The sequence below is a fragment of the Mus musculus genome, chromosome 7 (genome assembly GCF_000001635.26).
Source record: "Mus musculus strain C57BL/6J chromosome 7, GRCm38.p6 C57BL/6J".
NCBI lineage: Eukaryota > Metazoa > Chordata > Mammalia > Rodentia > Muridae > Mus > Mus musculus.
In genome coordinates, this window is record NC_000073.6 from 25,199,889 (window position 1) to 25,227,883 (window position 27,995).

At 52.8% G+C, this 27,995-nt stretch overlaps 2 protein-coding genes and 1 non-coding gene across 13 annotated transcripts; 1 reads left to right on the top strand and 2 right to left on the bottom strand.

Annotated features, from left to right (window-relative positions):
* Positions 1 to 23: 23 nt before the first annotated feature.
* Positions 24 to 20,726, bottom strand: Dedd2 (death effector domain-containing DNA binding protein 2). 8 transcript variants are annotated; one of them, XR_003946545.1, is made up of 7 exons: positions 20,681 to 20,726; positions 19,899 to 20,039; positions 18,913 to 19,279; positions 17,657 to 17,779; positions 11,261 to 11,410; positions 5,920 to 6,001; positions 24 to 4,043 (listed from the first exon to the last, which is right to left on the bottom strand). XR_003946545.1 is itself a non-coding variant. In XM_030242925.1 (6 exons), exons 3-6 carry the CDS (start codon positions 19,238 to 19,240, stop codon positions 3,652 to 3,654), a joined length of 993 nt encoding a protein of 330 aa, XP_030098785.1. In that variant the 5' UTR covers positions 19,241 to 19,279; positions 19,899 to 20,039; positions 20,681 to 20,726; the 3' UTR covers positions 24 to 3,651. The 8 variants fall into 8 exon arrangements, 5 of the variants coding, with proteins under 5 accessions (XP_030098785.1, XP_030098787.1, XP_030098786.1 ...); XR_003946546.1 differs by having other exon boundaries at positions 18,913 to 20,039; XR_391094.3 differs by lacking the exon at positions 20,681 to 20,726 and having other exon boundaries at positions 19,899 to 20,074.
* Positions 17,780 to 17,837, bottom strand: Mir7048 (microRNA 7048). The gene has a single exon (NR_106015.1). It is a non-coding gene; the product is annotated as a microRNA 7048 (primary transcript).
* Zfp526 (zinc finger protein 526) lies at positions 19,961 to 27,988 on the top strand. Of its 4 annotated transcripts, XM_006539715.4 has the most exons (4): positions 21,567 to 21,616; positions 23,625 to 23,646; positions 24,227 to 24,319; positions 24,413 to 27,988. In XM_006539715.4, the coding sequence occupies exon 4, from the start codon at positions 24,430 to 24,432 to the stop codon at positions 26,455 to 26,457; it is 2,028 nt and encodes a 675-aa protein (XP_006539778.1). In that variant the 5' UTR covers positions 21,567 to 21,616; positions 23,625 to 23,646; positions 24,227 to 24,319; positions 24,413 to 24,429; the 3' UTR covers positions 26,458 to 27,988. The 4 variants fall into 4 exon arrangements, with proteins under 4 accessions (XP_006539776.1, XP_006539779.1, NP_780645.1 ...); XM_006539713.4 differs by lacking the exons at positions 23,625 to 23,646; positions 24,227 to 24,319 and adding an exon at positions 19,961 to 20,022 and having other exon boundaries at positions 21,142 to 21,616; XM_006539716.3 differs by lacking the exon at positions 23,625 to 23,646 and having other exon boundaries at positions 21,537 to 21,616; positions 24,206 to 24,319.
* The last annotated feature ends 7 nt before the right edge of the window (positions 27,989 to 27,995 follow it).

The following is a 27,995-nucleotide window of genomic DNA, read 5'->3' on the forward strand; positions in this document are numbered from 1 at the left end:
AAAATAAGACATGACACAAGATATATGAAAAATAAAAATGTATTGTACCAGCTAGCTGTGTTGTCCCACACCCTTAACCCCAGCACTCGGAAAAGCTCACAAAGGCAGGTGGATCTCTGAGTTTGTGGCCAGCCTGGTGTACGTAGGGAGTCCCAGGTTAGCCAGGGCTACATAGTAAGAAAGAACGGAAAAGCAGCTGGTAGAGGCCTCCAGGAGAGATGGCTCAGCTTGCTTCCTCCACAAACCCCGGCATGGGGTTACACATGAGATTTACATTACATGTGGTATCTTCCATACTTTTTCTGAATGTTGTATTTCATGACTCAAATGTTACTCAGTGATGTGGTAATTTTTTCTGTCATTGTTGCTTTTGAGGCAGGGTCTCAAGGAGACCAGGCTGGCCTCAAACTTGTTGTGTTTGAGGATGACCTTGAACTCCTGACCCTCCTGCTTTCTCCCCCAAGCTCTGGGGTTAAGAAACATGTTCCCTGTTGGGCCTGGTCGTGCTAGTGAGCAGGCCGCATCTCTCCATTCACTGTCCTTTGGGCTTCTCCAGAGAAGCCCAACTGCTCAGTCACAGCTGTCTGGTCACTCTGGTCTGTGAGTCCCGGAGTGCCAGTCTTGGGTATCAATAAAACAGGGGCTCTTCCCGATTTCTCGAGCCCAACCTGGAATCCCCAGGGTGTTCAGTTCAGCCCAGCTACATGGAGGTTTCATGGAACAGTTGCTGCCAAGCTGAGTGCACTAGGGCCACCTCAGTCACCTTAAGTTCCCATGCCAAGGGCTCACATCTGTCTCTGATAGTTCTCAACTCCCCATATAGGTGGCAGCAGGAAGACTACAGGCCAAATAAAGGGTCTAGGTGGCTTTTTCCCCCTTAATGTCTCCTCTGCCCAGTCTCTTTACATCTAATTCAGAAATATTCTGAGGCCTTGGTAAGGACCGTTTTGCCCCTGCCCCCCAGCCCCCACATACTGGAATCATTCTGGGGAACTCCTCATTCCAGGGCAAGCCCTCAGCTCTGTTCCTCTGTGGAGTGATGGGCCACTGTCGTCAAGCCCCAACAGGGTCCTATCTCAGTGGTAAGATATTGCCCCCTCCCTCAAATCCTGACTCTGAACTTTTGAAGCTCTTGCGTTGCCTTCATGGTGCTGGTGTAAGCCACTTCTGGGGAGTCTACTAGACCTCTTTGGTACCCAAAACTCTCTGACAAGCCCAGGAGGGATCCACAGAGCATGCACCGTGGAAGGTTGCAGGTGCGCCCGGGCAACTCCTTGGGCTTGTGCCACGACAGACTTATGGGAGCACTCCACCTGCACAGGTCCCTTTCCTCCTACCTAGGTTAACTTCCCCCTGGTGCACATCGTGATGAAAGCCGATAGGGTGAAGTGTAGGTAGGGTGGAAGTTAACAGGCAGGAGAGGCTGTCTGAGAGAGGCATGGAAAGAACTGGCCTGGAGCAGGAAATCTGCCCAGCCAGAAGCCTCAGACTGTAGCTGAGGGAAAAGGGGAGCTACCTCAAGGCTTGAACAGAGCCAGTCCTGGGCCAAGGAGTGTGGCAGCTTCACCTCCAGGTACACTTAAAACTCACGCTGGGAGAGCCTCAGAGCTAAACTGTGGTAAGAAGGCCTAAGGGCATATCCCAGAGCTCTGGGGCAGAGGCAGTTGGACCTCTGAGGTCAGCCTGATCCACATTATGTGTTTCAGAGATACAGAGTAGGACCCAGTTCTCAACAAACTAATAAAAGCAAGCCTATGCTCTTCCCGGGCCAGACAGGAAAGGACTACTTAAGCAAGCCTCCCCTCACTGGTCCAGCCTGCCTGCAACCGCTCACCCTTCAGGGCACTGCTTTACTGACCTCACACAATGCAGCCTGCCATCAGACCACCTAGTAGAACTTTGCTCTGAGGCAGTAAGAGCAGGTTCTGAGGACACACAGAGGCCGGTGGGACCCACCTCCACTCCTGGACAGAACTCAACCCCTACGTCTGCCATTTCTTCCCTGTCCACCAACCATTAGGGGTCCAGGAAGAGCACTTAGGCATGGGCAAGAACACTTCTTGACGCAGAAGAGGGCAGCCCTTGGAATCTACCCACCCACCCACCCCCATCTCTCCAGTCCTTGCTCCTTAGGCCCTAAGGATGGAAGACTTGATTTCGTGTGAGAAACACTCGAGTCTTTGCCTTCTGAGGGGAGAAGGCAGGAGAGGCCTCACACATTCCCCTTGGGCCACATAGTGGCAAGTAGTGCTTTAGCTTTGGACTCTGAAACCCAAAGTCAGAGAGGGAGGGTTGGGAGCCTCGGGGGAAGGAATTGCAGGCAGAGAACCCCTGGCTGCCTCTCCTTTCCAGTTCCCCATTCCCAGGGCTCCAACAGTTTTGGAAATAATCAATTCCTCTCACTGAGAGGGCTAAAAATCCTGGAGTCCTCTTCCAGGGGACCAGGGTTCGGTTCCAAGCTGCCATGTCAGGCAGCTCACGACTTCTGGGAACTTGAGTTCCAGGGCGATCTCACAACTTGGCCATCCATGGGCACTACACTCAGTGTACGGGCTCGTTACGAACACCTGAAAATGGCTGGAGAAGCGGCTCAGTGGTTAGAATCACTGGCTGTTCTTCCGGAGGACCCAGCAGCCTCACAGTGACTTGACTGGCTCTAACTCTAGTTCCAAGGCATCTAACACCCTGTTCTTTGGCCTCCGAGGAGGCCAGAACACACGTGGTGCACAAGCACACATAAAACTTAGAAAGATTTCCCCTCCATGAGCATACAGAACCCTACAGTGCATGTGTGAACAGGCTGGGCGTCGATGCCAGGGCCTTATTTCCTGTGATGGTTAAGGAAAAAGAGGCCCAAGGAATGGAGATGCCTGTTCAGATGAGCTAGCATCTTGCTCTTCTCCAGCCCTTTCCCCTTGCTGACGAACAAAAAGTACCGGAGAGCCTGGACGCCCACCTGTGCCCTTTCCAGGGCAGTTTTATTGGCGCAGTTTGTGAACCATCTTCCCATCAGCCCTCGTCCTCGTCTTCCCTTCACGAGAAAGTGGCTGGTTCTGGTCCTAGCTCTGTATGAAACAGCTTCCCTTGACCTGATGTGGCCACAAAGCCCATGTGTGATAGTCTGGGTTAAAAGGCCCAAAGGCAAGTCTGTCTCACTCCAGGGAGCAGGGGAAGGTGATGAGAGTGGGATATCTGTATGTGCGGCAGGCAGAGCCCAGGTTGGTTAGATGAATGGGCAAGGTGAGCAATCCCCAGCTCCAGAGCCCACTGCTGTGGCTGAAACCCACATGGGGACAGTAAATCTGAGATCCTGAGAGAGTAGCCCTTAGGCTAAAGTGTGTGGGGCAGACAGCATCAGCCCAGAGTGAGAGACACGATGTGCAGGGGGTTATGCCTCCCTGCTTCGGGGCTCTGTGAGCCTGGGCCCCCAAGGCTGAGGGAAACCACCTGGGAGCAGGGAACTCGGGATGGAAGCAGCTGGAAGTGGTTTATGCCTCAAAGCCCACATCATCGGAGAGGCCATCATGGAACCTGCAGCCCTGACACCGTCCTCAAGCTGCTGAATGTCAGACGTCTGGGGGCAAGAGGGTCGTCGTCTTTCTGGTGGCCCTCGAAGACTTGGAGGTGGGGTCAGTCCTGCCAGATCCAGGATCAGGAGGCCTCGGTCCCACGCCGCCCTCCTTCCTCCTCCATCAGCAACAGGCGACGCCGGCCAGCCTCATAGTCAGCCTCGTCCACACTGACCAGCAAGCGGACAGCCTCTCGGCCCACGGCCTCCCGTAAAGCCTCAGTCAGGAACACGCCCCGAAGGGCCTGCAGCAGGGCGCCACTCAGGTAGTCGCCCCAGAAGGCGTCCAGATAGGACAGCTCTGAGAACTTGATGTCACACACCACAGAGCCCAGGTCCCTTGACCGCAGCACAGCAGTGGCTTGTCCAAACACATCCAGCTGCCGGGCCAACGCCTGAGGTCTCCGGGACGCCACACCCTGCTCCAAGGCTGGCCCATGCTCGCAGTACTCTGCCCGAACCCGGAGCCGGATGTCTGCAGGAGAAGGAGGACTCATCAGCAGGAACCACGCTTCCCCTCCCCCTGCCCCACCCCCTTCCCACAGCCACACCGGGGGGAAGACTACCCCTCTCTGCTACTTCTGATTTACAGCATCCTCTCCAATCTCAACTCCCTGAATCACAAGGCAGCCTCCTCCATCCCGTTCAACACCACCTCTGAGCCTCTGTCCGCTGAGGCTATTCTCTCTCCAGTTCCTACAACCCTTTTTCTGATGCCCAGTTCCCGGTGAGGCCCACCCAGACCAGACCTACTCTAGATCCACCGCCACCCTCGCTCTCTGGCAGCTTCTCCAGCTCCCCAGACCCAGCTTGGTTTTCCCCAAGGCACATGTTGTCTTCTAACCTACTCCAGCAGCAGCATCCCGAGTTCCCCAGGTAGCAACACCCTGAAGGACTTGGTGTGTGGCTCAGGCACACACCCTGGGCATACAGAGCTCAGTATTTGTGTCTGTGAATGAACCAATGCATAAGCCAAGGGACCTGGCTTTCGGCAGCCAGCCTCATACCCACCTCTCACACAGAGAGAATCTCAGATCAAACACAGCCCATCCTCCTACAAGCTTCAGGGAGCAAGGGGCCTCAGCAAAGCCCAGGAGACCCAGCTCTGCTGAGGGTACAGTATTCTTAGATGACAGGGTTAGCCCAGGGCTGCTAAGGGCTACCAGGACACCCAGGGAGGAGAATGAAGCCCACACGGAGCCAACAGCAGAGGGAAAGAGATCCCTGAGTCCATCATGTAGCAGGAAGAACCATCAGGACCAGCAGATACCACCACTGGACCGGCAGGCACCGCCATTGTTCCCCACTCTCCCTTAAACACTTTAAGGTTAGTTCCTGTCATTTAGCCTAAACCTGCACTTGCCCAAAGGAGGTAACACCTCTGCGAAGGGGACAAAGACAGTTCTCTAAGAGTCGCTGCAAGCATGGGTTTGGGCTTATTACCTCTCTACTGGGACACGGTCGTGTCAGGTTCAGCTATGCTTAGGGACCACAGCAACCAATAGTTCTATAGCATCAACAATTGCCAAACATCACGACCTCCAAGTGTGTGAGTCAGAGCTCAAGCCACACACAGGCCTGTGAGGCAGGCCCCTATACACTCCATTTACAGATCTGAAGTGGAGTCCAAGGTCACACAGCCTGGCAGGGACTCCTGGATCCAGACAGCAGTACCCCTGGGCAAATCAGAGCCTATGTAAACACCGGTCCTCACCTAGACCAGGGCACAGTCCCTGCCTGAAGGGCTGTTAATGAGAATATAACAAAGACAAGAAGGGACAGAAAGCACAGAGCCAGTGAGGAGGCTGCAACTCAGTGTCTATTCCTGAAACCACAGTGGCCGACAGCTGTGACTGACCCTGGACATGCCCCAACCCGGAAGTCAAGGGCCACCTTCAACCCAAAAGGAAATCGAAGCCCTGGGAAGAAGGTTCTACCGCAGTGGGAGCCGTCACCTTTCACAGCCGTTCAACAGAGAGCAAAGAGTAAAAGGCAGGAAGGCAGGTCCCCAGCACCACAGATGACCTTTTACCACACTCACTTCCTCCTCCCCCCGCCCCAAAGCCTTCCTCTTTCTACCTTGAGGGGAACCGCATCCTGTCCCCTGGAGGCCCAGAGAACTCAGCCTGGAGGGGTCGGCCTCAGCTCCCACGGCTGCTTGTGGACCCAGCTACCCTCATCCTCAAGGCCAGATAAGCCCTCTGGGCCCCCATCCTTGCCTCCCAAAAGCCTCTGACCACACTTCCCAACTGAGGGTGGGGACCATGGGAGTGGGGGAGTCAGAAGCTGCCCAAGGCCACACAGGGCTGGGCAGAGGCAGAGCCAGAGGCAGCTGGTGGGGTCCCACACACCTGAAAGTGAGTCCCAGCTCTGCCACGCTCTAGCTGTGGGCCTTGGGCATGTGACCTCACCTCTCTGAGCCTGTTTCCCCATCTGAAAAACACAAACAAACAAGAGGTCCCTGCTGCACGGTAGTCACGAGGATTAAATGGAGCAACTGGTACAGTGCCGGGCTCAGGGGCTCACAGCACACGAAGGTCACAGAATCAGGAACTGTGATTTCGAAACCCACCTCTCTCCCCACGTGACCCTACCTAGGCCCTCCGCCTCTCCACTGGGTCCAGTCAATCTCCTCCTTTACCAACTCGACCACCCCTGCCCCTCCTTTCCACACTCTGCTTTCCCCTTACACCCTCACAGAATGATCCGGCCACCTCCTGTGCCTTGAACACGCCAACTCGCCCAGGAAAGCACTGCATAAGGCACCACGCCCAGCCCAGCCAGGCCCTTCCCTGATCCTCTCCCATAGTGCAGGTTACTCAACAAACATGGAAACCAGCCATCTACTGCTCAGAGTGCTCGTCCCCGGGAAGGTGGAACAGAGACGCTGGACAGTCTCTCACCAGGTGTTTACAGAGTATCAGGCATCCAAGGATGAAGAAGGGCATGCCATGGGTGGGGCAGAGACAAGCTGCCCACTGTTAGCCCTCCCCTCCCAGGCCAGGCCCACCCCTGGGGGCTTTTCCTGTCTTACCCCATCTAATCCTAAGGGTCCCGTCATTACTGCCATTACAAATGAGGAAACACTCTACCTACCAGAGCACAGTCCACCTCCGACCTGGAAATAGATCACAGGAAAGGGAGGGACAAGACGCTCCAACAATGAGCCCCACCCACCGCAGTGCCACCCTGGCCCTGAATCACCTGCTCACCACACAGCCTCTCCTCAACCCTGAGCCAGCATGAACAAGTGACACTTGCGTGGACTCTCTTCTGGCTGCCCCAGACACATGCACCTGGCCCTCTGAGCCCTTTGATCATGTCCACGGCTTTACGAGGCGATGCTGAGCCTCCCTTCTGTGGATGAGGAAACTGGGGCCCAGAGGTTGAATCATCAAGCTGGACCATTCCAGAATTCTATCCAAGGTGACCAGCTCTGTTCTGAGCCCAAGCTACTAACCGCCCAACCCTGTCGGCTGCCTCTCACACAAGCATATATAAACATGAAATTACAGGGCATTCTAAGGCCAGGCGGGAAGACGATAGGCAGGGACCTTAGAGTTCCGTTCTAGAAAATGGCACTTGAAGTGAAGTGTGAGGTAGACACTGGATTAGCCAGGAAGACCAGAGACATGGGAAGGGTGGTGTGTCTGCCAGAGAGAAAAGAGCTTAGGGCCATCACCAGCTGTGGGGAAGGTCACTGACAGCAGGGTTGGGAGGTCTGGTCTCATTTAACAGCTAAGCCCCTACTGTGGACATCTGGAGGTAACCACACCTCTCCATAACCCCGTGGTGTCCTAGCAGCACTGCCCTAAAGAGACCAAGGTGAGCACCGGGGCCCTAAGCATGAGTCATGTGGGGACAAGGACCCCTGGCTCAGGGATGACCACCACAGGGGCTGGGTGAGAGCACTAAGTAGGCAGGAGCAAGGGCAAGACACTCATGAGAAAGTGACAGGCGGAGAGAAGGGCAGGCCTGGCTCAGGCTGCCTACAACTCTGTTTTGGTAATGCTGGGGACAGCTACCCAACAGGCTCTGCCTTCCTAAAGTTGGGAAGCTGTGTCTGATTCCTACACACATGGGCCTGAGCACCGCCTTGTTCCCTTCTCATTTGGGGGCAGAAAAAGATGCAGAAGAGAGAGCGTCTTCTCAAGCAAGCACCAGGTTGATGGAGGGAGCAGGTTCCAGCTGGAGTCTCGCATTGGTGGTATAGTGGTAAGCATAGCTGCCTACCAACTGTCTCTGAGAGCCCTGGAACGAACCTCCCTTGCATTCCTGGGTGGGTGTGCTGAGGACAAAGATCTAACTCTCACAGCACTGAAGTGCCCAGCCCAAGTAGCCTCCGTGGAAATATACACCACAGTAAGGGCTAGCCTGGAGTAAATGCCCACCTGGAGTGGACAGTAGGCTCCCGCTCCAGTTGCCTGGCTCTGTGCCAGCCTGACAGGAGAGGCTGCCACCAAGCTTCAGAGAGAGGTTAGTGACTACTGCCTCCTGATTAAGGAACCACTGTGAGCCAGGAAAAGAGCCTGAAAACGTCAATGGGCAGAGTGCTGACATCTGCCTGCAATCCTAACATATAGGAAGCTGAGGCAGGAGGATTACTACAAGTTCAAGTCCAGCCTGAGATATAGTGTGCCATCCTGTCTAAAAACTTTTTTAAAAGGGACATTGCTTCTATCTGTTTAGTAAGTAATAAGACAACTGGGATAACTGCAGGACAACACGGCGCACAGAGATGACATCACGGTGCACGGAGAAGAGGTCAGTTACCATGGATAACTGAAATCAAAGGGCCTGGGGGTTATGAGGGCATTCCTTCTGCTCTTGTATATTTTTCATTACAAAGTTGTAACATGGGCATGGTAGCACAACATGCTTGAAGACAAAGCCAGTCGAGTCAGAAGTTCAAGTGCAGCCTTGGCTATGGATCAAGTTCTAGGCGGGCCACATGAGGCACTGTTCTCAGAAAAGCCCCCTCCAGTCTCCCTGCTGCACACATGAAATGATATGGAGCCAGACCACATTCCAACCCTTAGGAGGCAGAGGCAGGAGGATCACCAGAAGCTTAAGACCAATCTAGCCTACAGAGCAAATTTCACAGTAGCCAGAGCCCCACGCCAAGACCCTGTTCTTGCCTGGCCCCCTTAGCGGTCTTCTCCCATCGTCACTCCACCAAACAAACCCTCATGGCCTCTGTGCCCCTGGGGATCACTCAGGGTGATGTGCACTCAGGCTTTTTGCTCCTGTGAGCTCCGCTGAGATGCTCCCTGCCCCATCTGACACCTCCGACTTGGCTTTCCTCTCACCAGAAACAGCTCAGGGAGAACAGAGGCCTCTGCAAGCTCTCTGGAGACAGAGGGAACAAGGCAGCTTCCTGCCAGCTCTGGTACTAGGGGCTTCCTCCCCTTGCCCTTCAACACACTCACACAGCGGTGAACGCAGGCACTACGTCAATAGCTGTCTTGAGAATGAGCGGCCCAGCACTGTCCACTGGATAGCCCTGAGGTGTATGGACTCAGGGGCCTATGTCCAAACCTAGTGCCCCCAACTACCCCCTCTACCCTCAAGGACTTCATAGTTTATATTTGCCTCTCAATGGGGTCAAGCCTGTTGGGTTTGTAGGAGCAAGAGTAGCCCTGTCCTTCCTTTGTCAGCCCAGGAAGGATCACTGCCTTGTTAAAGTCATCACTACTTTTCTGAAGGGAAAATTAGGGCCCAAGCAGGGAGAACCTAAGCCAACCACACCCTGCCAGGTGACTCAGCAGTCAGACTGGCAGTTCATGGTCCTTCAAGTCCCAGCCACACCTTGACTAACAACCTCCAGGCCTCAGGGAAGACACTTGAAGCCTGGATGTTCCACAGTCTGCCCAGACCCTCAGGGCAGTGACTCCCTAACTTACCCAGTCAGCCAGATGACTGGCAATTAATTACCTGACTCCCAGCTCCGGGCAGCCACCCCCTCAAGCCAGCAGCGCCTTGTGAGGACATGGGCTGCCTATGCTGCTGTGCTCCTGGCAGTACCGAGCACAGGTATCTGCCACCTCATCTCTGAAACAGGCCAACACCCACTGCCTGAAAGGCCACATGGGCAATGGGAGGGGTGGGTGTATGCAAATTATGCTTGCTCTGCACAGGGGAAGAGGAGGCACCACCCAGGCCAAGGCCTCCGGCTTGTACATCCTATAGATTCAGAAGAACCCAGCACTTCCTTCTACCCCATCTCTGTCTCCTAACCTGTGCCAGCTGCTCAGCTGACCGTATGCCACTGAGGCCTCCGCAGCTTCCCGCTGGCATCACTTGGTGTGACACCTCCATCAGGATGTCCCTGCAGGCCCACCAGGCTTTGTGGCAGCTGAGATGACATGACACCTCGGTACTGTGAGTTCTTTACTTCCCACACTATCATGAAAACTCCTGAAGGCCAAGGACTTCCCTACCTGGTCTCACTGTGTCCTCGATGCCTGCAGTGCCCGATAAAGAGATGCTCAGAAAGAAAAAGTTAAAGGATAGAAATGGTAAGCGGGCCATTCTAGGGCTCTGCAGCCCCAGAACACAGTCGGAGGTCGCTCCTGCCATATCTCCCTGTATCTCCCTGTCCCCACTGGCAAAGCCTCTCATTCTAGCACCTGACTCCACTGGACACTCTACACTGAGGTCATGGGGGGACCACCTGCCCAGCTCCTCTGCAGCATTCCCTGCACCCCACTGGCTCTGTGTCAAGTCAGCCTGGCTACCATGCCTCTTATCCAAGTTCCCACAGCCTAGATACTCTGGAGTCTGAGACCATATCTGAGTTTCTTTGGGTCCCTGAGTCTATCTAGCTCAGAGATAGAAGGACCAGAAATGGCTGTCATACCCAATCCCCTAGCACACCTCCAGACCACAGTGGAATATCCCATGGGCAAAGACTGGTCCGGAGACAAGGATGTTGGTTACATGTCTACATAATCTACCTCTAGGGAGGTTGAGGCAAGAGGATTCCAAGGTCAAGGCCAGCTTGGGGATTATATATTGAGTACCAGGCAAGCTGGGTCACATAATAAAAACCTGTACCAACACACACACACACACACACACGAAAGAAACTAGAAGCACAGAGAGAAACCCACACTCCATTCATGTTGCAGCTGCCCAGCCTCCTGTTATGGTCTGGCTGGCTTCTCCACCTGGCCCTTGGCAGCACCCATTTGGTCTCAGCAATCTCAGCTCCAATGGATTATCACCCAACTGCGAAGTCAGCTCTACAGTGACAGGGCTTCCCTGACACAGACCTCACTCGGCACATGTCCCGGCCAGGCAGTGTCCCAAGAGGATTATGTGGGTGACTGTCTCTTCTGACAGCAGCTCTAGGCAGGACCACTGGCATCTTACTGTACAGATGCAGGAACCTGACCCCCAAGCCCCACCTCTGTCACCTGCCCAAGGCCAGGCAGTCTCTTTAAATGCCAAAGCTGAAGACAAGAGAGAGCAAGAGTGAGAGAGAGAGAGAGAGAGAGAGAGAGGGAGAGAGAGAGAGAGAGGCGCTCGCCTTTAAATCTCAGCACTTTGGGAGCAAAGGCAGGTGGAACTCTGTAAATTCAAGGCCAGCCTGGTCTTCCACACCCCAGATGAATGTGGCATGGCTCACCCTCCAGCCCCGGGGCCCACCATAGGCACTTTACAGCGTTCTCAAGGCCCATGGGTACTTACCACAGGTCACCTTGCCTTCTGAGGAGGGCCTGCCCAACTCCTGGTGCTGCTGGTGCTGCTGCGAGGCTGCAAGGCCTGCTCTCCGCCGCTGCCGGGCACCACTGCTAGGGCGGCCCCGACTCCGCCGCTGCCGCTTGGTTGGTGGGGAGCCTAGAAGACAAAGAAGCAGCAGCTTAGGACCAGGAAGGAATGCCAAGGTGGGGTGCTCAGAAGGAGGAGGTCTTAGTGCAGTGAGCCTTTGGGGGGACCTTCTAAAAGAGGGGTGCATGCACCACCATACAGTACACCCTTGCAGGTCTGACCCTAGAGACTGCCAACACATTCACAACAGGAGACAGGCTTGACAACTGCCATCTAGAACCACCACAACCAGGGTATGGTGGCACACACCTGTAACTTCAGCACTTGGGGTACAGGCAGGACGATAAGGAGTTCAAGGCCAGACCAGCTCTAAGAGATCCTGCCTTAACTGCTTATCGCCATCCCACCCCCAAAATAGAGGCTGAGGATATAACTCAGTGGTATATTATCTAACATGGCTCAACCTCTCCCCCTCTCTCTTATACACACGCACATGCGCACGCACATGCGCACTGGCTCAGTGGGTAAAGGTACTTACTACTAGGCCTAAGGACCTGCATTTGATCTCTGGGATGCACCACAGCTCTGTACACACAAACCGGTGTTTTGCTTTGTACTTTAAAGACAAAAATCAACAAAATAAGAGTGCAACAGTCTAGCTGGACATAGTGGTGCATGCCTTTAATCCCAGCACTCGGGAGGCAGAGGCAGGCAGATTTCTGAGTTCGAGGCCAGCCTGGTCTACAAAGTGAGTTCCAGGAAAGCCAGGGCTACACAGAGAAACCCTGTCTCGAAAAACCAACCAACCAACCAACCAAACAAACAAACAAACAAAAAACAATGCAACAATCTCTCAAGGAGGAATGATATCCATGGTAAATTGTTGAACCCAGTAACACAAAGCAGGAGCCAGGCATAGTCCCTAAATGTCTGCATCTCTATACTCAGGAGGCTAAGGGGAGTGAGAAGCAAGCAACCACAGGCCAGGCTGCTCTACACAGCAACCTTGTCTTAGAACTGAAATACAGAAGAGCCTTGGAGACAAATTAAGTGTACAGTTTGTAACACTTTGCCTAAGAGAGAGAGAACCTGAACTCTCCTCTCCAGCCATTTTTTACTTTTGCTGGAAGCCCTGAAAGGACACATTAGAAAGAACGAAAACTGGCTGCTTACACAGTGAGTTTCAGGCAAGCCCAAGCCACCTTGTAAAACCCTGTCTCAAAGTTTCTTATACAACACACACACACACACACACACACACACACACACACACTCTCACACACATGCTTGCAGTTTTGCCTTTCAGTCACTTAACTGTTTTATACACTTCGCAGCATAAACGAAGGATAAAATCAAAGGGCACAATGAACTTGGCCCACATGATTGGTACCACCAGGATTCTGGTGAAGGAAGTAGGGCAGGTACCTTAGAACAAGGGTTCTCAACCATCAGATGTCAGACCACCCTTTCCTAGCTAGGGGTCACAGAAGACCACCTGGAAACACAGATTCCACATTAAGATCCATAACAGCAGCAACACTAGCTACAAAGTTGCAAGTTTTATGGTGTGAGGTTACTACAGCAGGAGGAATCCTATGAAAGGGTGGAAGTAGTAGGAAGGCTGAGAAGCACTGCCTCAGAACAGTGTGGCTGCAAACTCGGCTGGATTTAAGCAAAGAACAAGAACAAGCACATACTAGTGGCTGGCGCACATCTTTAATCTCAGCATTTGAGGCAGAGGCAGGTGGATGTCTGTGCGTTCAAGGCAAGTGTGGTCTACATAGTGAGTTTCAGGCAAGCCCAAGCCACCTTGTAAAACCCTGTCTCAAAGTTTCTTACACACACACACACATACTCACACACACATACACACATACACCAGTAGTCAGATTTTAAAGGAAAGCAGAACTGGAAAAATTTACAAAAACTGGAAGAAAAACTGTAACACAGTTTGCAACAGTGTAGGAGAGAAATCAAAACACTCTTGAACACTCCTTACATGTCACTTCTGTTGCAAACCCTGAAAGAATACATTAGGAACAAACGAGCCTCTACAGATAAAATGTGGTGTTGCCTCACTACTGCGGTAAAACAAAGGAAGTAAATCTATCTCAGAACCAACGGCCAAGACTCTCACTGTAACAGTAAACAGTCAGGGGTGCAGGCTATGGCTCAGCAGTTAGCCTGTACATAGCTCTTGAGCCAAACCTGAGTTCAATTCCCAGCATGCCCTCCTGAGGTGGCTCCAACCATGAGTAACTTAACCTTTTTTTTTGGGGGGGGGGCAAGGGGGATCTGACATCTTCTTCTGGATTCCCTGGGGATGAGCACCTAAGTCTATAAACCCAAATATACACATACTTAAGAGTAAACTTAAAAGCCTCAACCTCTGCTGGGCGTGGTGGCGCACGCCTTTAATCCCAGCACTCGGGAGGCAGAAGCAGGTGGATTTCTGAGTTCGAGGCCAGCCTGTCTACAGAGTGAGTTCCAGGACAATCAGGGCTATACAGAGAAACCCTGTCTCGAAAAACAAAAACAAAACAAAACAAAACAACAACAACAAAAAAGCCTCAACCTTGCCAGGCAGTGGTGGCGCACCCCTTTAATCCCAGCACTTGGGAGGCAGAGGCAGGCGGATTTCTGAGTTCCAGGCCAGCCTGGTCTACAAAGTGAGTTCCAGGACAGCCAGAGCTATACAGAGAAACCCTGTCTTGAAAATAAACAAACAAAGCCTCAATGTCTTGAGTGTCCAAGGGACTGTAGGCCTAGCACTTTCTCTGAAGAGCAAGCATCCAATTTCCCATCCAGCCAAGAGAAGTTGGTGTCCTACACACCCAGTAATGGATATTTGGTGTCTAAGTATTGAGGTCTCTAACAGAAGCCAGACTCCCTGACAAGCAGATGACTTTGGGGGTGACAGGTGCAAGGTGAGTCCAGGACATCCTGGAGCATCTTAAAGCACAAAGCAGGAAACCAGGGAGGCACACAGGTCCAAAAGACAGAGCTGAAGCCATTCAAACCTTGGTCAGAATGACTAATTGACTATTTACAAAGTGAATAGTAAGTAGCTACACAGTGATTCCTGGAAGTAAAGAAGGGAGGAGAGAAAAGCTGGAAAGGACTCCATCTGCCAGATAGAGAACAAAGGGGTGGAGGTAGGGTGAGTCATGCCTTTAATTCCAGCACTGGGGAGGCAGAGACAGGTGGATCTCAAGAGTTTCAGGCCAGCCTGGGCTACTTAATGATACTCTGTTGTTAAATTAGAGAGGTAGAACAGCTGAACTGTAGAGCGCCTGCCTCAAATTCCCCAGTTGAGGGCCTGGGGGCGTAGCTTAGTGATAGAAGCCCTTGCTGAACATGCACAAAACCCTAGGTTTAATGTCTAAGACCACACACACACACACACACACAAAACAGAAAAATATTAACTAAAAACAACAACAACAACAACACATTTTAAACATTACTCTTTGTTCCAGTCTCATGGCACAAGCCAGTCAATCCCAGCTACTAGGAAAAAAGTAAAAAAGTAAAAGAAAAAAAAAAAGCTACCATATGAACAAATAAATGAGTTACAAACATTAATATGGCAAATGGTCCAGGCAGGGTTCACAAAAGGATGTTAAATGCCCTGGAGGAACAACTGGGTGCAAAGCACACTAAAAAGCATTCTCTTATACACTACTAACCACAGCAGGCAAGTTACTAGCCAATCAGCACATGCCTGTTGAGGCAGACAGGGAGACCCAGCTGGAATTCCATGCGGAGGAGGCATAGACTGGGGCTTCCCCAGGGCAAGTTGGCTAGCTGGACTAACCTTATTAGAAAGCCCTAGGTTCAGCCAGAGACCCTGTCTCAGCGAACAGAGGGAATTAGGAAAACACCTGGTATCAACTTCTGCATACATGAACACAGGTGAATGTGTACCTACACACACACACACAAGCCCACCACATACCAATACACACACCCCAAAGAAGAAGTCTCTTCCCAATGTATAAATCTGGCCAATGTGACCATAAGTGCCTGACCGCACTTCCCTATTCATGGTGAAAACTTCAGCACAGGCATGGTGCCCATTGTAGCTACCTGGATGCTGGGGGGATGGGGGTGGGGACCAAGTAGCAGGACACCATCATGTGACACCGGCATGTGACAACCAGAAAGACTCTCAGAACATTGCTCACACTGACCAACCCTGTAGGGTGGACAATACCAGAAGACTCTGGGCTGGGGAGGAGGCCAGCACACACAGTTGTGGTTTGGTGGTATAGAGGCAGTCAGCATACTGGAGGTCCAGCCCCACACAGAGAGAGGGAGGAAGATGGCTCTGTCTGTCAAGAAAAAAAGTTCCTACTCTACAGAGGTTACAGAGGTAAATACTGAACGCCAGTTGGCACAGGGGCTCACATCTCTAATTCCAGTACTGGAGAGGGGAAAGTCAAGAGGATGACCTCTAGGTCAGTGGTTCTCAACGTTCCTAATGCTGAGACCCTTTAATACAGCTCCTCATGCTGTGGTGACCCCAACCATAGAAATACTTTAGTTGCTACATTTTTTGGGGGGAAGGGGGTGGTTCGAGGAAGGGCTTCTCTGTGTAGCCCTGGCTGTCCTGGAACTCACTCTGTAGACCAGGCTGGCCTCAAACTCAGAAATCTGCCCGCCTCTGCCTCCCAAGTGCTGGGGTTAAAGGCATGTGCAGGCCACCACTGCCCGGCTTAGTTGCTACTTTATAACTGTAATTTGCTACTGTTATGAATTATAATGCAAATGTCTGTGTTTTCCATGGTCTTAGGCCTCCCCTATGAAAAGGTCTCAATCCACAGGTTGAGAACCTCTGCTTTAGTTAGAGGCGAGTCTGGGGTACAAAGTGGGTTCCAGGACAGCATGGGCTACAGAATGACACTCTACCTCAAAATAATAACTATTATTTTTAAGCTGCATATACATCAAACAATATTAACAGACTCCGAGACTTCACAGATTTTAAGAGGCTGGAAAGTGGACTATGAAGAGATCAGAGAACTAATATCCATTTTCTTAGGAAGAAATCTTCTCATATTATGCTGTCTAACTCAGAGCTAGGTCTAACGATATCTGTAATATACTTCCAAAGTGCTCAATGAAAACCTCAGAATTACACACACACACACACACACACACACACACACACACACGCCATAGAATGTTAGTCATCCCTCAATCCAAGTGAAGATATTCTCTGTACTTTTTTTTAAGCTTTATTTATTCATATTGTGTATATGGGTGCTTTGTTTGCATGTCTGTCTTCATACCAGAAGAGGCAATTGGATCCCATACAGATATAGACAGTTGTGAATTGCCATGTGGGTGCTAGGAAATGAGCCCTTGACCTCTGGAAGAGCAGCCAGTGCCCTTAACCACCAAGCCATCTCTCCAACCTCTCTGTACTGTCTTTTAACTTTTCTGAATGTTTGAAGTTTTACATAATTAAAAATCAGGGGGTGGGGGGTAGGGGGTGGAGAGATGGCTCAGCGGTTAAGAGCACTGACTGCTCTTCCAGAGGTCCTGAGTTTACTTATATATATAAAATAAATCTTTTAAAAAATTGCACTCGAGCCGGGCGTGGTGAAGCACGCCTTTAATCCCAGCACTTGGGAGGCACAGGCAGGCGGATTTCTGAGTTCCAGGCCAGCCTGGTCTACAAAGTGAGTTCCAGGACAGCCAGAGCTATACAGAGAAACCCTGTCTTGAAAAACCAAAAAAAAAAAAAAAAAAAAAAAAAAAAAATTGTGCTCGCTCTCTCTCTCTCCTTCCTTCCTTCTGCTCTTTCTTAAAAAAATAAAAAAATAAAAATAAAAAAAAATTCAGGGATGTGGCCGGGCAGTGACAGCACACGCCTTTAATCCCAGCACTCAGAAGGCAGAGGCAGGTGGATTTCTGAGTTCAAGGCCAGCCTGGTCTACAGAGTGAGTTCCAGGTCAGCCAGGGCTATACAGAGAAACCCTGTTTTGAAAAACAAACAAACAAACAAACAAACAAAAAAATAGGGATGTGCATGTGTGTATACACTGACTAGAATACAATAATTTAACAAGTTAAAGGCATCCATCATAAAATAAGCCTTAGCAATATATCCAGCCATGACTGCTGGGTCACAGGCAGCCTGATGCTATCTGAATGAGTCCCTGTGACACAACCCTGTTGCTTCAGGACACATGCTTTTCCTTCCTCCGATAGCAATAATAAACACAGGCACACCGCAAAATACAAAACCCTTCGGGCCATTTCCTTGATGGACCAGGATGTAGGACATTAGTCACAGGACAGACTCACCTGTGTCCCACTGACTCTGAGGAGAGTCCGAAGAACTGCTCGCCTGTCGCCGACGCCGGCAACTGTCCTCTGTCCTCTTGGAAGAAGAGCTGGGATTGCCATAGCTGTATCGCTCAGGGGACACTGGGGAAAGAGAATGGAAGAAGCTATCTCGGCTTCCTCACCTCTCAGCCCCGCATCCTAGGAAGAGTGCCCAGCCACGGGATGCCTGACCCAGCCGCTCAGAGGTCACACCCAAATACCCACGCTTCCTCAAGCACCTCCCGCCCAGAGGTTGTTCAAAGGCCTCCCAGGACAGAGTACTCATGGGGCGGTTCAACCCGTGTCAACAGCTCCAGCTGCCAGGGTTCCTCTTTCAGTAGCCCAGGTCCCTGTAATAGCACTTGCCCCCATCTCCAGCTCACTCTGGAGCCCCATGATATATAAGCAGGGCTCTCTGCTTCTTGAGGGTGACACTCAAGACAGTATTTTTTCTAAAAGCAGACAGCCTATTCCTAGAGGTGCCCCTCTGCTTACACAAATCCCACAGGCTTATTGTGGGACAGAAAAACTCATAATTCCCCCCTTCCCAACCTCTGCACTGTATCTCTCAAGAAAGAGCCCAACAGCACACCTACAGGCTCCTGGCACCTGACTCCTCCCCTCCTAGCTCCTCCCTTTGTACCCCAGAATCAAGGGCCTCAACCCTGGAGACAGGCCAGGCAGGTTTGAATCCTTGCTACATATACTTTGCGTGTGACACATTTTCATGCCCCCCACCCCATTTCAAACGCCACCTTCTTAGGAAAGTATTCCTTTGTTGTTACCTCTCCTCATTCTGGGGGTACTCTATCCCTCTCTACGACCATATCCAAAGCTAAGTTCCTTATTTACTATTAATTGACTTCTCCACTAATACAAGTTTCGTGGAGTTGGCATCTTGGCTGTAACTTCTCTGTAGCCTCACATGCTGCAAGGTACCCAGCGTCTCTGAACCTGTTGTTTTCCCTGGGGGCGGGGGAGGGCTGTCAGGTGACAGTGCCTATGAAACCTTTCCTATGAAAGGTTTGTCTCTTCCTGGCATAAAAAGTTCCACAAACAGTGGCCACAATCATTACTGATATGGCCGAATCCCACAAGCTCACTTCTACCTAAGCCATACCCTCTCACTGTTGAGTTTCTCGCTGTGAAATAGGGGAGACTGTATATCCTTATCAGGGAAGTACAGGGGCCCAGAGGGAGCAAGGTGTTTCTGCAACTTCCTATTCAAACCCTACCTGGCCGGCGCCGCTTGCGCGCCAGATGTGGCAGGAGGTCGTGACGGGCTAGCACGCGCAGGAGTTGGCTCAGCAGCCGCAGGTTGCTCTCGTCGCACTGCCCGCGGCGTTCCAGCTCCAGAAGCAGCTCCAGGCCGCTGCGGGCGCGGGCCAGGCCGCCGGGGGCGCCGGGGGCCTCATCCAGCAGGAAGGCCAGGAGCTCCAGTTCGCACTCGGTCAGCTGCCCGCCCACTACCTCGAACATACGGTGAAGCGACAGCATGCCGTAGTAATCCAAACACTCATCCTCCTCCCAGCTCGGGGCCGGGGTCGACCCGGACAACGCCATTCCCAGGGGAGGGGTGCGGAACAAGCTCAGAACCAGGGCCTAGAACCCACACGGCGGGGAGGAGGTCGTGGTCAGCGACACAGTGGCTCAAAGCCCACAGAGGCCAGAGCGTGGGCCCCGCAAGGTGTCTCCGGGCAGAGTCGCCCCCCACACCCTCAACGGTCTCAACCTCTCTCCCTCCCACGGACAGGAATGGTATCGCCCGAGATCCCATAGTAACAGGTCGAACGCTAGACCCCACCGGTCCACATCACTGTCGGGAGGACCAAGCCCAGATGCCCTTTTCTGAGTAGTACGTTTCGAACTTGCCACCGACTGACCTAGACGACCAGCTCGAATGAGCTACATGGCCCATTGCAGGGCACCTTGTCCACTGCCCGGTGACTTCGGATGGCAAATGTCCGGTCATAGCCCTCGGGTTCTGTCCACTAGTACCTTCCTGCTAGCTCCAACATCCCACTCAAGTGATACCTTTCAAAAGTGACCCTCGGCCCCCTGCAAGTGGGACCGACCAAGACAACCCTGAGCGCCACACAGGTGGTACTGTCTGAATCCGACCCCCCCTCCCTGAAAGGGCGATCGATCCTGCCCTCACCCGAGCACCCAAGTGGTTCCAGCTACCCTTCACCAGTCACCTTTAGGCCTCTCTTATCCTCACCAGATTCCAGCGTCCGATGACTTCTGGGCGACGGCCGCAGCCACTTGTTTTGGATCTTTCTGGCACCTTCTCTATTATTACGCCTGCGTCACCTCGCTCCTCCTCTTTCGCCCAACTCGCGCAGGTGCGACCGCCACGCCCCTACAGCGCAAGCGCAGAATCAGACCTCAAGCTCCACCCCTTCCAGGACTCCAGATCCGCCCCTAACCCAAGCGTCCGGACTCTCCCTTGCTGCGCTTGCGCAAGAGCAAAACCTCGCTGTGTCTTGCTCTTGATGGTGGTTTCAGGCTCGGTGTGTGTCCCCTGAATCCTATGACACGACCTGGTGGAATTACTCATCCCACAGACTACCTCTTCCTCCTGATCACGTCCTAGACACCCACATGACCAGTGCCAACAGCTGTCAGCGCAAAGTAAACCAGTCACGAGGGTCCCGACTCCCTGGAGCGCTCAAGGCTCATAATCAGGACTTGTAATACAGTATGCCCCATTCTGGTGGCAACCAGAAACCTACAACTCAACTCTGCTGTCTCAGATCCTACATGGAAATTCTTGCTCATACAGCTCCCCAGCCCCAATTTATAAATTCTCCAGTCGCAAGCAGCAGAATGATACCTCTTCCCAAATCTCAATAGACCTTGCCACCCCCTGTGTGCAGCACATTCCGAAGACGTCCATCAGCACCTCCTATCATAGACACCACACCCACGGTTAGAACAGCCTTTGTACAATCGCTTCTGAGCCCTCTTGAGTCTTGGAGCCACCCAGATGCCCCTCCTAACCTGCACCTATGAGAGCAATCCTGTCACAGAAGTGGAGGCTAGGGTGTCTTCATGTCCCCTACACGAGGCCTTGAGCGTGACGGTCGCTCCTCCTCCCCCACTTAGGTGACTCAAGGTCAGGGCCAGCACGTGCCTAAGACAGGTCTCTTCTAGGACTGGTTTCCACCCCCGGAATTGTCTCCCTAAGGGGCGGGAGGCTCTGGCTCAATGCTGGCTGTTTGTTTCCCTTTTCTGGGCCTTAGCTTTTCCACCTGTGAAACGGATGGCAGTGGAGTCCACGGTATGGGCTCTCTGTGTGAATATCATTGAATCAGACAAAGAATGGGAGGAAGGGGAAAGCTATTTATAAACGGTAAAGCTTCTATGATGGGTGGGCTATAGTGAGTACTACGGTGTATCAGGCCCCGAGCCGAACATTTTTATGTGTATGACAAAATTCAATGCCTTCAACAACCTTTCAGGAGATGCGATTCCAGTCCACTTTGCACGTAAGCAAAAACTGAGGCGGCGCAGGAAAAGTACAAGTGTGTCTGGCTTTTTAGTTACGCTGTCAGAAACGCTCAGTCTCTTCTGCTACGAGATAACACCTGTCAAAGTCTCGCACCGCCACGTTCATTTGTGCGACCTCGCTCTATAAGGATGCACACTTTTCTCCGCTGAATTTTCAAACAGCAGGAAAGGAGCGGCCCCGGAGAACTGCGCAGGCGCCTCTCCTGGTCCCGGACACCGCCTCCAGGGCACTGGTGTCTGCGTGGAGAAACTCGCGGAGCCCCGCCTGACTCCCAACACGCAGGCGCGAGGGCGCGTGCCCTGCGCTACCAGCTCTGATTGGCTGCCTCTCCTGAGAGCACCGCCCAATGGGAGGCGTGGATAGTGAAGGGTCCTACACTACTGGAGTGGAGGGTCTGTGTCAAGAGCGGCAGGGGCTGCTTGGAGGTAAGAGAGATGGGTGAGGGCGCCGCAGGGCGGGCGGGGAAGAGAGCGCTGGGTGTAAGGAGAGAGTGGAGGAAGAGGGAAGGGTACGCTCAGGGTCGGAGAGCCTTGGGGCCTGCGCTTGGGGCTGGAGCAGCGCGGGATGATCGACAGCTCCTTCCTGTGTGCCCTAGAGGCGTCGTTGGATCCCCTGCTTGTGCTGGCCTCAGCTTGAGCTCGCTTGCACACCCCACCCCTGCAGGGGGCTCTCACGCTGCAGAGAAGAGGAATCTGGTAGGAGGGAAAAAAGCAGTGTAGCGGGAAAGTTGAACTTTCAGGCCCCTGGTGTAGGTGCTTAGATCTCCTTTCCGTATACAGAGGTATTAGCTGAATTCCACCTACCCCCTGACACGGTGTAGGACTGGGAGGGAAAAGAATGCAGGCGGAAAAGTGTCCATTTCGGGATACCTGTGCTACTTTCTAGAAGGACAGTGTTATTAGGATTGTGTGCAAGTTAAGTGAGTTTTGGAAGGATTGAGTTGGATGAAATTCAGAGAGCACATAGGATTGGGTCCTGTGCACCATGTTTTTCTGTGTATGAGCTCATCCATACTTTGTAAAGTTTGGGCATCCGCTCCTTACCTGCTACAAGCCATGTAGCATGCTCTGATCCAAGCCAGGGGAGTTCTGTCTTGGCAGTGAGGCTGTAACTAAGGCAGAATGCTAACCTCCCCCACCCCCAGCCCATTTGATTGTTTCTAAGAAAATCCTTTATGGACTGGTTCGGACTTAATGAGGAGCCAGGCAGGTGTAGTGGCACCCGCTTTCAATGTCAGCACTGGGGAGGGAGAAGCTGGTAGATTTCTGTGAGTTTGAGGCCAGTCTGCCCTACATAGTGAGTTCCAGATAGGCCAGGGTTACAAGATGAGATGCTTCAAAACAGAGCGCACTTAATGGGGTATTTGGAATTGGTAGATAAGGAAAGTTTGGTTCCTGAGCATTTAGCAAGTCATTTATCTGCAAATGGTTTATTGGTCATCAACTAATAACAGGGCCTTGTACTGGGCTATGTATCATGGAAATGCATAAAATGGGTAGACATGTAGTGTGCACAGAGATGGTTAAGGTCCCAGGACATCGTCTATAGGGAGCCTTAACTCGTCACTGAATGAGTCTGTGTATTTACTGTGTGCTGGGCACCTTTCTTGGCACTGGAAACACCTCGGTGGTGAAGAGGCTAAGATCCCTGCCCTCTGGGAGCAGTACATGAGCAGCCTGTATGCCAGGGCTACCAGCTAAAGTCTCCATGCTCCTGGCATGAGCACAAGTAAAGAGGTAAGGAAAGTGGCCGATGGCACTTGGGAGGCAGAAGAAACAAGGCTGAGAACCAGACGTCCCCGTGTACATACTGAGTGAGGTCAAGGCCAGCCTTTGTACATAGACTGTCTCTACAAAACAGAACCAGCAAGGCAGTGGCGGCGCACAACTCTAACCCCAGCACTTGGGAGGCAGAGGCTGGTGAATCTCTGTGAGTTCAAGGCCAGCCCAGTCTACAGATCTGAGTTCCAGGACAGTCCAGGGCCACACAGAGAAAATCTGTCTCAAACAACAGCAACAACAAAAACGGGCCATCTTGCTGGCCCAGGAGGTAAAGGCGTGTGCCTTGCAGCCCTGATGACCCCAGTTCAATTCTCAGAACCCATATACCATTGGGAGGAAAGAATGGGCTCCGAATGCCATGAAGTTGTCCTCTGTATGCTACATGTATGCCATGACGTGTGTTCATGCATGCAGGCACACAGTAACATAAACAATGACAAAAAATGGTGGCGGTAGGGCTATAAGGTGGCTCAGTGGGTAAAAGCAATTGGCACTGAGCCTGATGACCTGAGTTTGACGCCAGAGCCCCATGGTGGGAGAACCAGATCCTGCAAATTGTTATCTCACTCCACACACATGCTCCCCCCCAGCCCCCCACCCCCCGCAATTAAAAAAAAAGTATAACAGTAAATAAAATCTCCTTAAATTGTAGGTCTTGGAGCAGAAGGCTTAAGGTGGGTTCATGGAATGGACTGTAGGCTCCTGTTGTGTGAAAGGGGTTGGATTAGGTTGAGACCAGACTAAAAGCCTAGGACTTGGACTGTCAGGTTGGAGAGTTTTGTATCCCTGGGGCTAAGTGTGGAAGTACACATACAGAATCCCACTGCTGGGGAGGCTGAGGCAGGGTCGCTCTAAAGCTACCCTCTATTGCCCAGTGAGTTTGAGGCCAGCCTAGGTTGCAAACAAACCCAAGCATTGGTGTTTGTTAACCAAGTGCCTGGCCTGCCGTAGGCCTTGTGGTCAGTCTGACTTTAGTTCCATTTTACCGGTGAGAAAATTGATCTCAAGGGAGAGGAGGTAAAGTGGGAGAGCTCAGACTCAAGCTGAGGGAAGTCTAGTCCCCGCTGTTCCCTTAAATGCTTTGCTGTGGGGCTACAGGAGCGGAGGAAAGGTGTTACACAGAGGAACTTGCATGGGTAAAGGCTGAGGGGCCAGAAAGCTCAGAGACGGAGAGGGAATGGGAATGTTTGTGTGTGGGCTTCTGAGAGGGCAGAGTTAGAGGCCAGGCTGCAGGGTGTCCATACTGTCTTACAGATACCTGACTATAGTGGCTACGACAGACTCAGAGACGTGAGACCATGAAAGGCTGAGGCATAAACCTTTAGCTACAACTTGACTGACAGACTGGTGAGTAGTGGAATGAGCTAGGGAACACCTGAGACATCCTACACTCCCCTTGGGTTCCTGGTGTGCCACTGGCTTCTGCCCTTCTTTCTCCAGGCACTGCCTTCCCCATAATGGCAGAGATGGTGGCAGAGGCAGCTGAGATACCAACACAATCATCAGGAGCAGTGGAAATCTCAACGGCTGTGTCAGGAGAGCTGGCAGAGATGGCGACAGCAGTGACTGAGATGACCTCTGGAGAGGCCCTTGCCTCGTCCCTCTTCTTCCAGCACCACCAGTTCATGTGCTCGGAGTGTGGCAGCCTCTACAACACCCTGGAGGAAGTCCTCTCCCACCAGGAACAACACCTGCTCACCATGTCAGAGGAGGAGACTCTGACCACCCAGGATGCAGGCCTGGAGCCTGAGCTAGTGCCTAGCACTGGGGAAGGACCCTTCCAGTGTGGTGAATGCAGCCAGCTCATCCTCTCTCCCAGCGAGCTCCTTGCCCACCAGGATGCCCACCTGCAGGAGTCTGCAAGCCAGATCCAGTACCAGTGTGGAGACTGCCAAGAGCTCTTCCCTTCACCTGAGCTGTGGGTAGCTCATCGCAAAACTCAGCACCTTTCCAGTGCAGCGGACGAGCCACCGTCTCCTTTGCCTCCCCCAACACCCCCACCACCACCACCACCACCACCACCACCACCACCACCAGAAGTCAAGATGGAACCCTACGAGTGCCCTGAGTGTTCCACCCTCTGTGCCACCCCTGAGGAGTTCTTGGAGCATCAGGGCACCCACTTTGACTCCCTGGAGAAAGAAGAGCACAATGGGTTAGAAGAGGAGGAGGAAGATGAGGAAGAAGGGGAGGAGGAGGAAGACGACGATGATGAAGAGACTGATGAGGAGGAAGCATCCTCAGAACTCACTGCTGATGACACGGGAAGCAACAAGTCCACGGCTGACTCTGCTCAGAGTTGTGGGGATTGTCCACAGCACTGTACCTCTTCAGGGGCACGCCACAAACACCGAAGGGCATCTCACGGCCCAGCCTCAGCCACCCATGCCTTCCACTGCAGCCAGTGTCAGCGCAGCTTCAGCTCAGCGAACCGGCTGGTGGCTCACGGCCGGGCCCACGTGGGTGGCACCCATGAGTGTACCACTTGCTCTAAGGTCTTCAAGAAGGCGGCCTCTCTGGAGCAGCACCAGCGGCTGCACCGTGGGGAAGCCCGCTATCTCTGTGTGGACTGTGGCCGTGGCTTTGGCACTGAGCTCACACTTGTGGCCCATAGACGGGCCCATACTGCCAACCCACTGCACCGCTGTCGCTGTGGCAAGACCTTCAGCAACATGACCAAGTTCCTGTACCACCGACGAACTCACACTGGGAAAAGCGGAACCCCCACCAGGGTAGCAACTGTCTCCCCAGCTCCAGCTGAGCCCACGCCCCCACCCCTGCCCCCACCTGCCCAGCTGCCCTGTCCACAATGCCCCAAGTCCTTCGCCTCAGCCTCCAGGCTGTCCAGGCACCGGCGCGCGGTGCACGGCCCCCCTGAACGCCGACACAGGTGTGGGGTCTGCGGCAAGGGCTTCAAGAAGCTCGTCCATGTGCGCAACCATCTGCGGACACACACGGGTGAGAGGCCCTTCCAGTGTCACTCCTGCGGCAAGACCTTCGCTTCTTTAGCCAACCTCAGCCGCCACCAGCTGACCCACACAGGAGTGCGTCCCTACCAATGCCTGGACTGTGGCAAGCGCTTTACACAGAGCTCCAACCTGCAGCAGCATCGGCGGCTACACCTTCGGCCTGTGGCCTTTGCACGTGCCCCTCGCCTTCCCATCACGGGTCTCTACAACAAGAGCCCCTACTACTGTGGGACCTGCGGCCGCTGGTTCCGCGCCATGGCAGGCCTTCGGCTGCATCAGAGGGTCCATGCCCGAGCAAGGAGTTTGACCCTGCAGCCTCCCAGATCACCCTCTCCGGTCCCACCCCCACCCCCTGAACCTCAGCAGACTATCATGTGCACAGAGCTTGGGGAGACCATCGCCATCATTGAGACATCCCAGCCGCTGGCACTCGAGGACACACTGCAGCTATGCCAGGCAGCACTGGGGGCCAGTGAGGCGAGCGGACTGTTGCAGTTGGATACGGCCTTTGTCTGACACGGCGCAAGAGCAATGAGAAAAGGGGTTTGCTTACCAGCTTGTGTCTGGGCACCTCGGGAAAAAGAGGACCCCTCTTGGCAAGCTAACCTGGCATCCACACGTCAGGGTCCACCCTGCTGGCCTCTCCTAACTGCTGACTCCTCAGGGTTCCTCCTGTTACCTTTCCCTGCCCCAGATGAAACTGAAGCTCTGACAAGTGATGGGATCTGTCTGAGTCCCTACCAACTGCATTACAGAATGGGGTTTGCCAAGGCTCTTTGCACGGCATCACCCGGTGCTCAGCAACATCAGGTAACCTTTATTGAGCACCAATTATATGCCAGGCCTGTGCCAGACACTCCCATATACCTCTTCAGATCTTCTGCTTAAACCCCCCCCCATGCCCCTCCCCGAGAACTTGGGATGTTTGGGACTTAGCTCTACCTGGTATAGGAAGGCACTTAGTTTCATGAGGCTTACTTCATTTCAGTTTTGACAGTATGAAATCTGTAGGTGACCCCAGTACTCAGCCCAGCCTGGGTGACCTTAAAAAACCAGGAATGAACCAGTCACAGCTCCACACTCGGGCATGCTCAGCCCAGTAGGGGCAACTGACTGAATACAGACAGCTACACAGACAGTTGCCCTATACAGACAGTGCTGCCTGTGGCTCATTGCGCCTGTGTGCCCAAGCCTGTGTGCACATGCCATGCATGGTGCGGCAGGCTAAAGGAGAATTGGGTCTAAGGAGTCCTGGGCTGAGGTGGGGATGTGCAGGGACAGTGGAACTGAGAAGAGACTGAGAAGTAGTGCCAGTTCCTGAAGTAAAAGTAGGAAGCTGCCAGCACAAGAGGAAAATAACCTTTCAGGCAGGCCATCCAGTTACAGCTGCAGCATCAGGCAGGACATTTCGTGTCCCTCAGGCCTGAGACGGACCTGTGTACCATCCTGGCTGTGCAAGTAAGGACGCAGCACAGAGAATACCCAGGGTCGCAGAATGGGTGGAGGCACTGTGAGATGAGAATGTAGTTCTTAGGCCCATCTCTATTGTGAGTAAGACTTGACCCCTCGGTGACCACAGAGAACACTTGGTCCATCCCTGACCCAGAGCAGTGATGCTTGCTCACCCTGTTTCCTAACTGGTTGGAATAAAAGGAGGATGAGATCAGTCCTGCAGAGCAGAAAGGTACCCCTGGGGCTGATGTCAGCATCTAGCAGGGCCCCAAATCTCCCTCCCCTCAAGGATATGTTCCAAAATTACTTTTTCTGCATCAGTAATCCATCAGGAGGACCCTCATTTGCTCCCTCCCAGGTCCCCTCTCTTTCTGGAACACCCTACCCACTCATTGCTTGGCACCATGTAGAGATACTATCTCCTTCTGCCTATGGTTCTCACCATCTGGCTCCAGCATATTTTAAAAGTCAAGGGAAAGAGCCAGGCAGAGTGGCACAAGTCTGTAATTGCAGTGTTTGGGATCCTAAGGCAAGATGATCTTGAGTTCCAGGAAAGCCTGAGCTATGCTGGAAGACCAGCTCAAAACCAGAGAGAGAAAGAG

Bases quoted from the DNA above. Each gene is read 5' to 3' on its own strand.
- Zfp526 (XM_006539713.4), top strand. From the start codon at position 21,538: ATGGGAGGCGTGGATAGTGAAGGGTCCTACACTACTGGAGTGGAGGGT. The intron at 21,617-24,412 runs GTAAGAGAGATG...TTCTTTCTCCAG, and splicing joins GCGGCAGGGGCTGCTTGGAG to GCACTGCCTTCCCCATAATG.
- Dedd2 (XM_030242925.1), bottom strand. From the start codon at position 19,240: ATGGCGTTGTCCGGGTCGACCCCGGCCCCGAGCTGGGAGGAGGATGAG. The intron at 17,780-18,912 runs GTAGGGTTTGAA...CTCTTTCCCCAG, and splicing joins GCGCAAGCGGCGCCGGCCAG to TGTCCCCTGAGCGATACAGC. The intron at 11,411-17,656 runs GTGAGTCTGTCC...TTTGTCTTCTAG, and splicing joins TCAGAGTCAGTGGGACACAG to GCTCCCCACCAACCAAGCGG.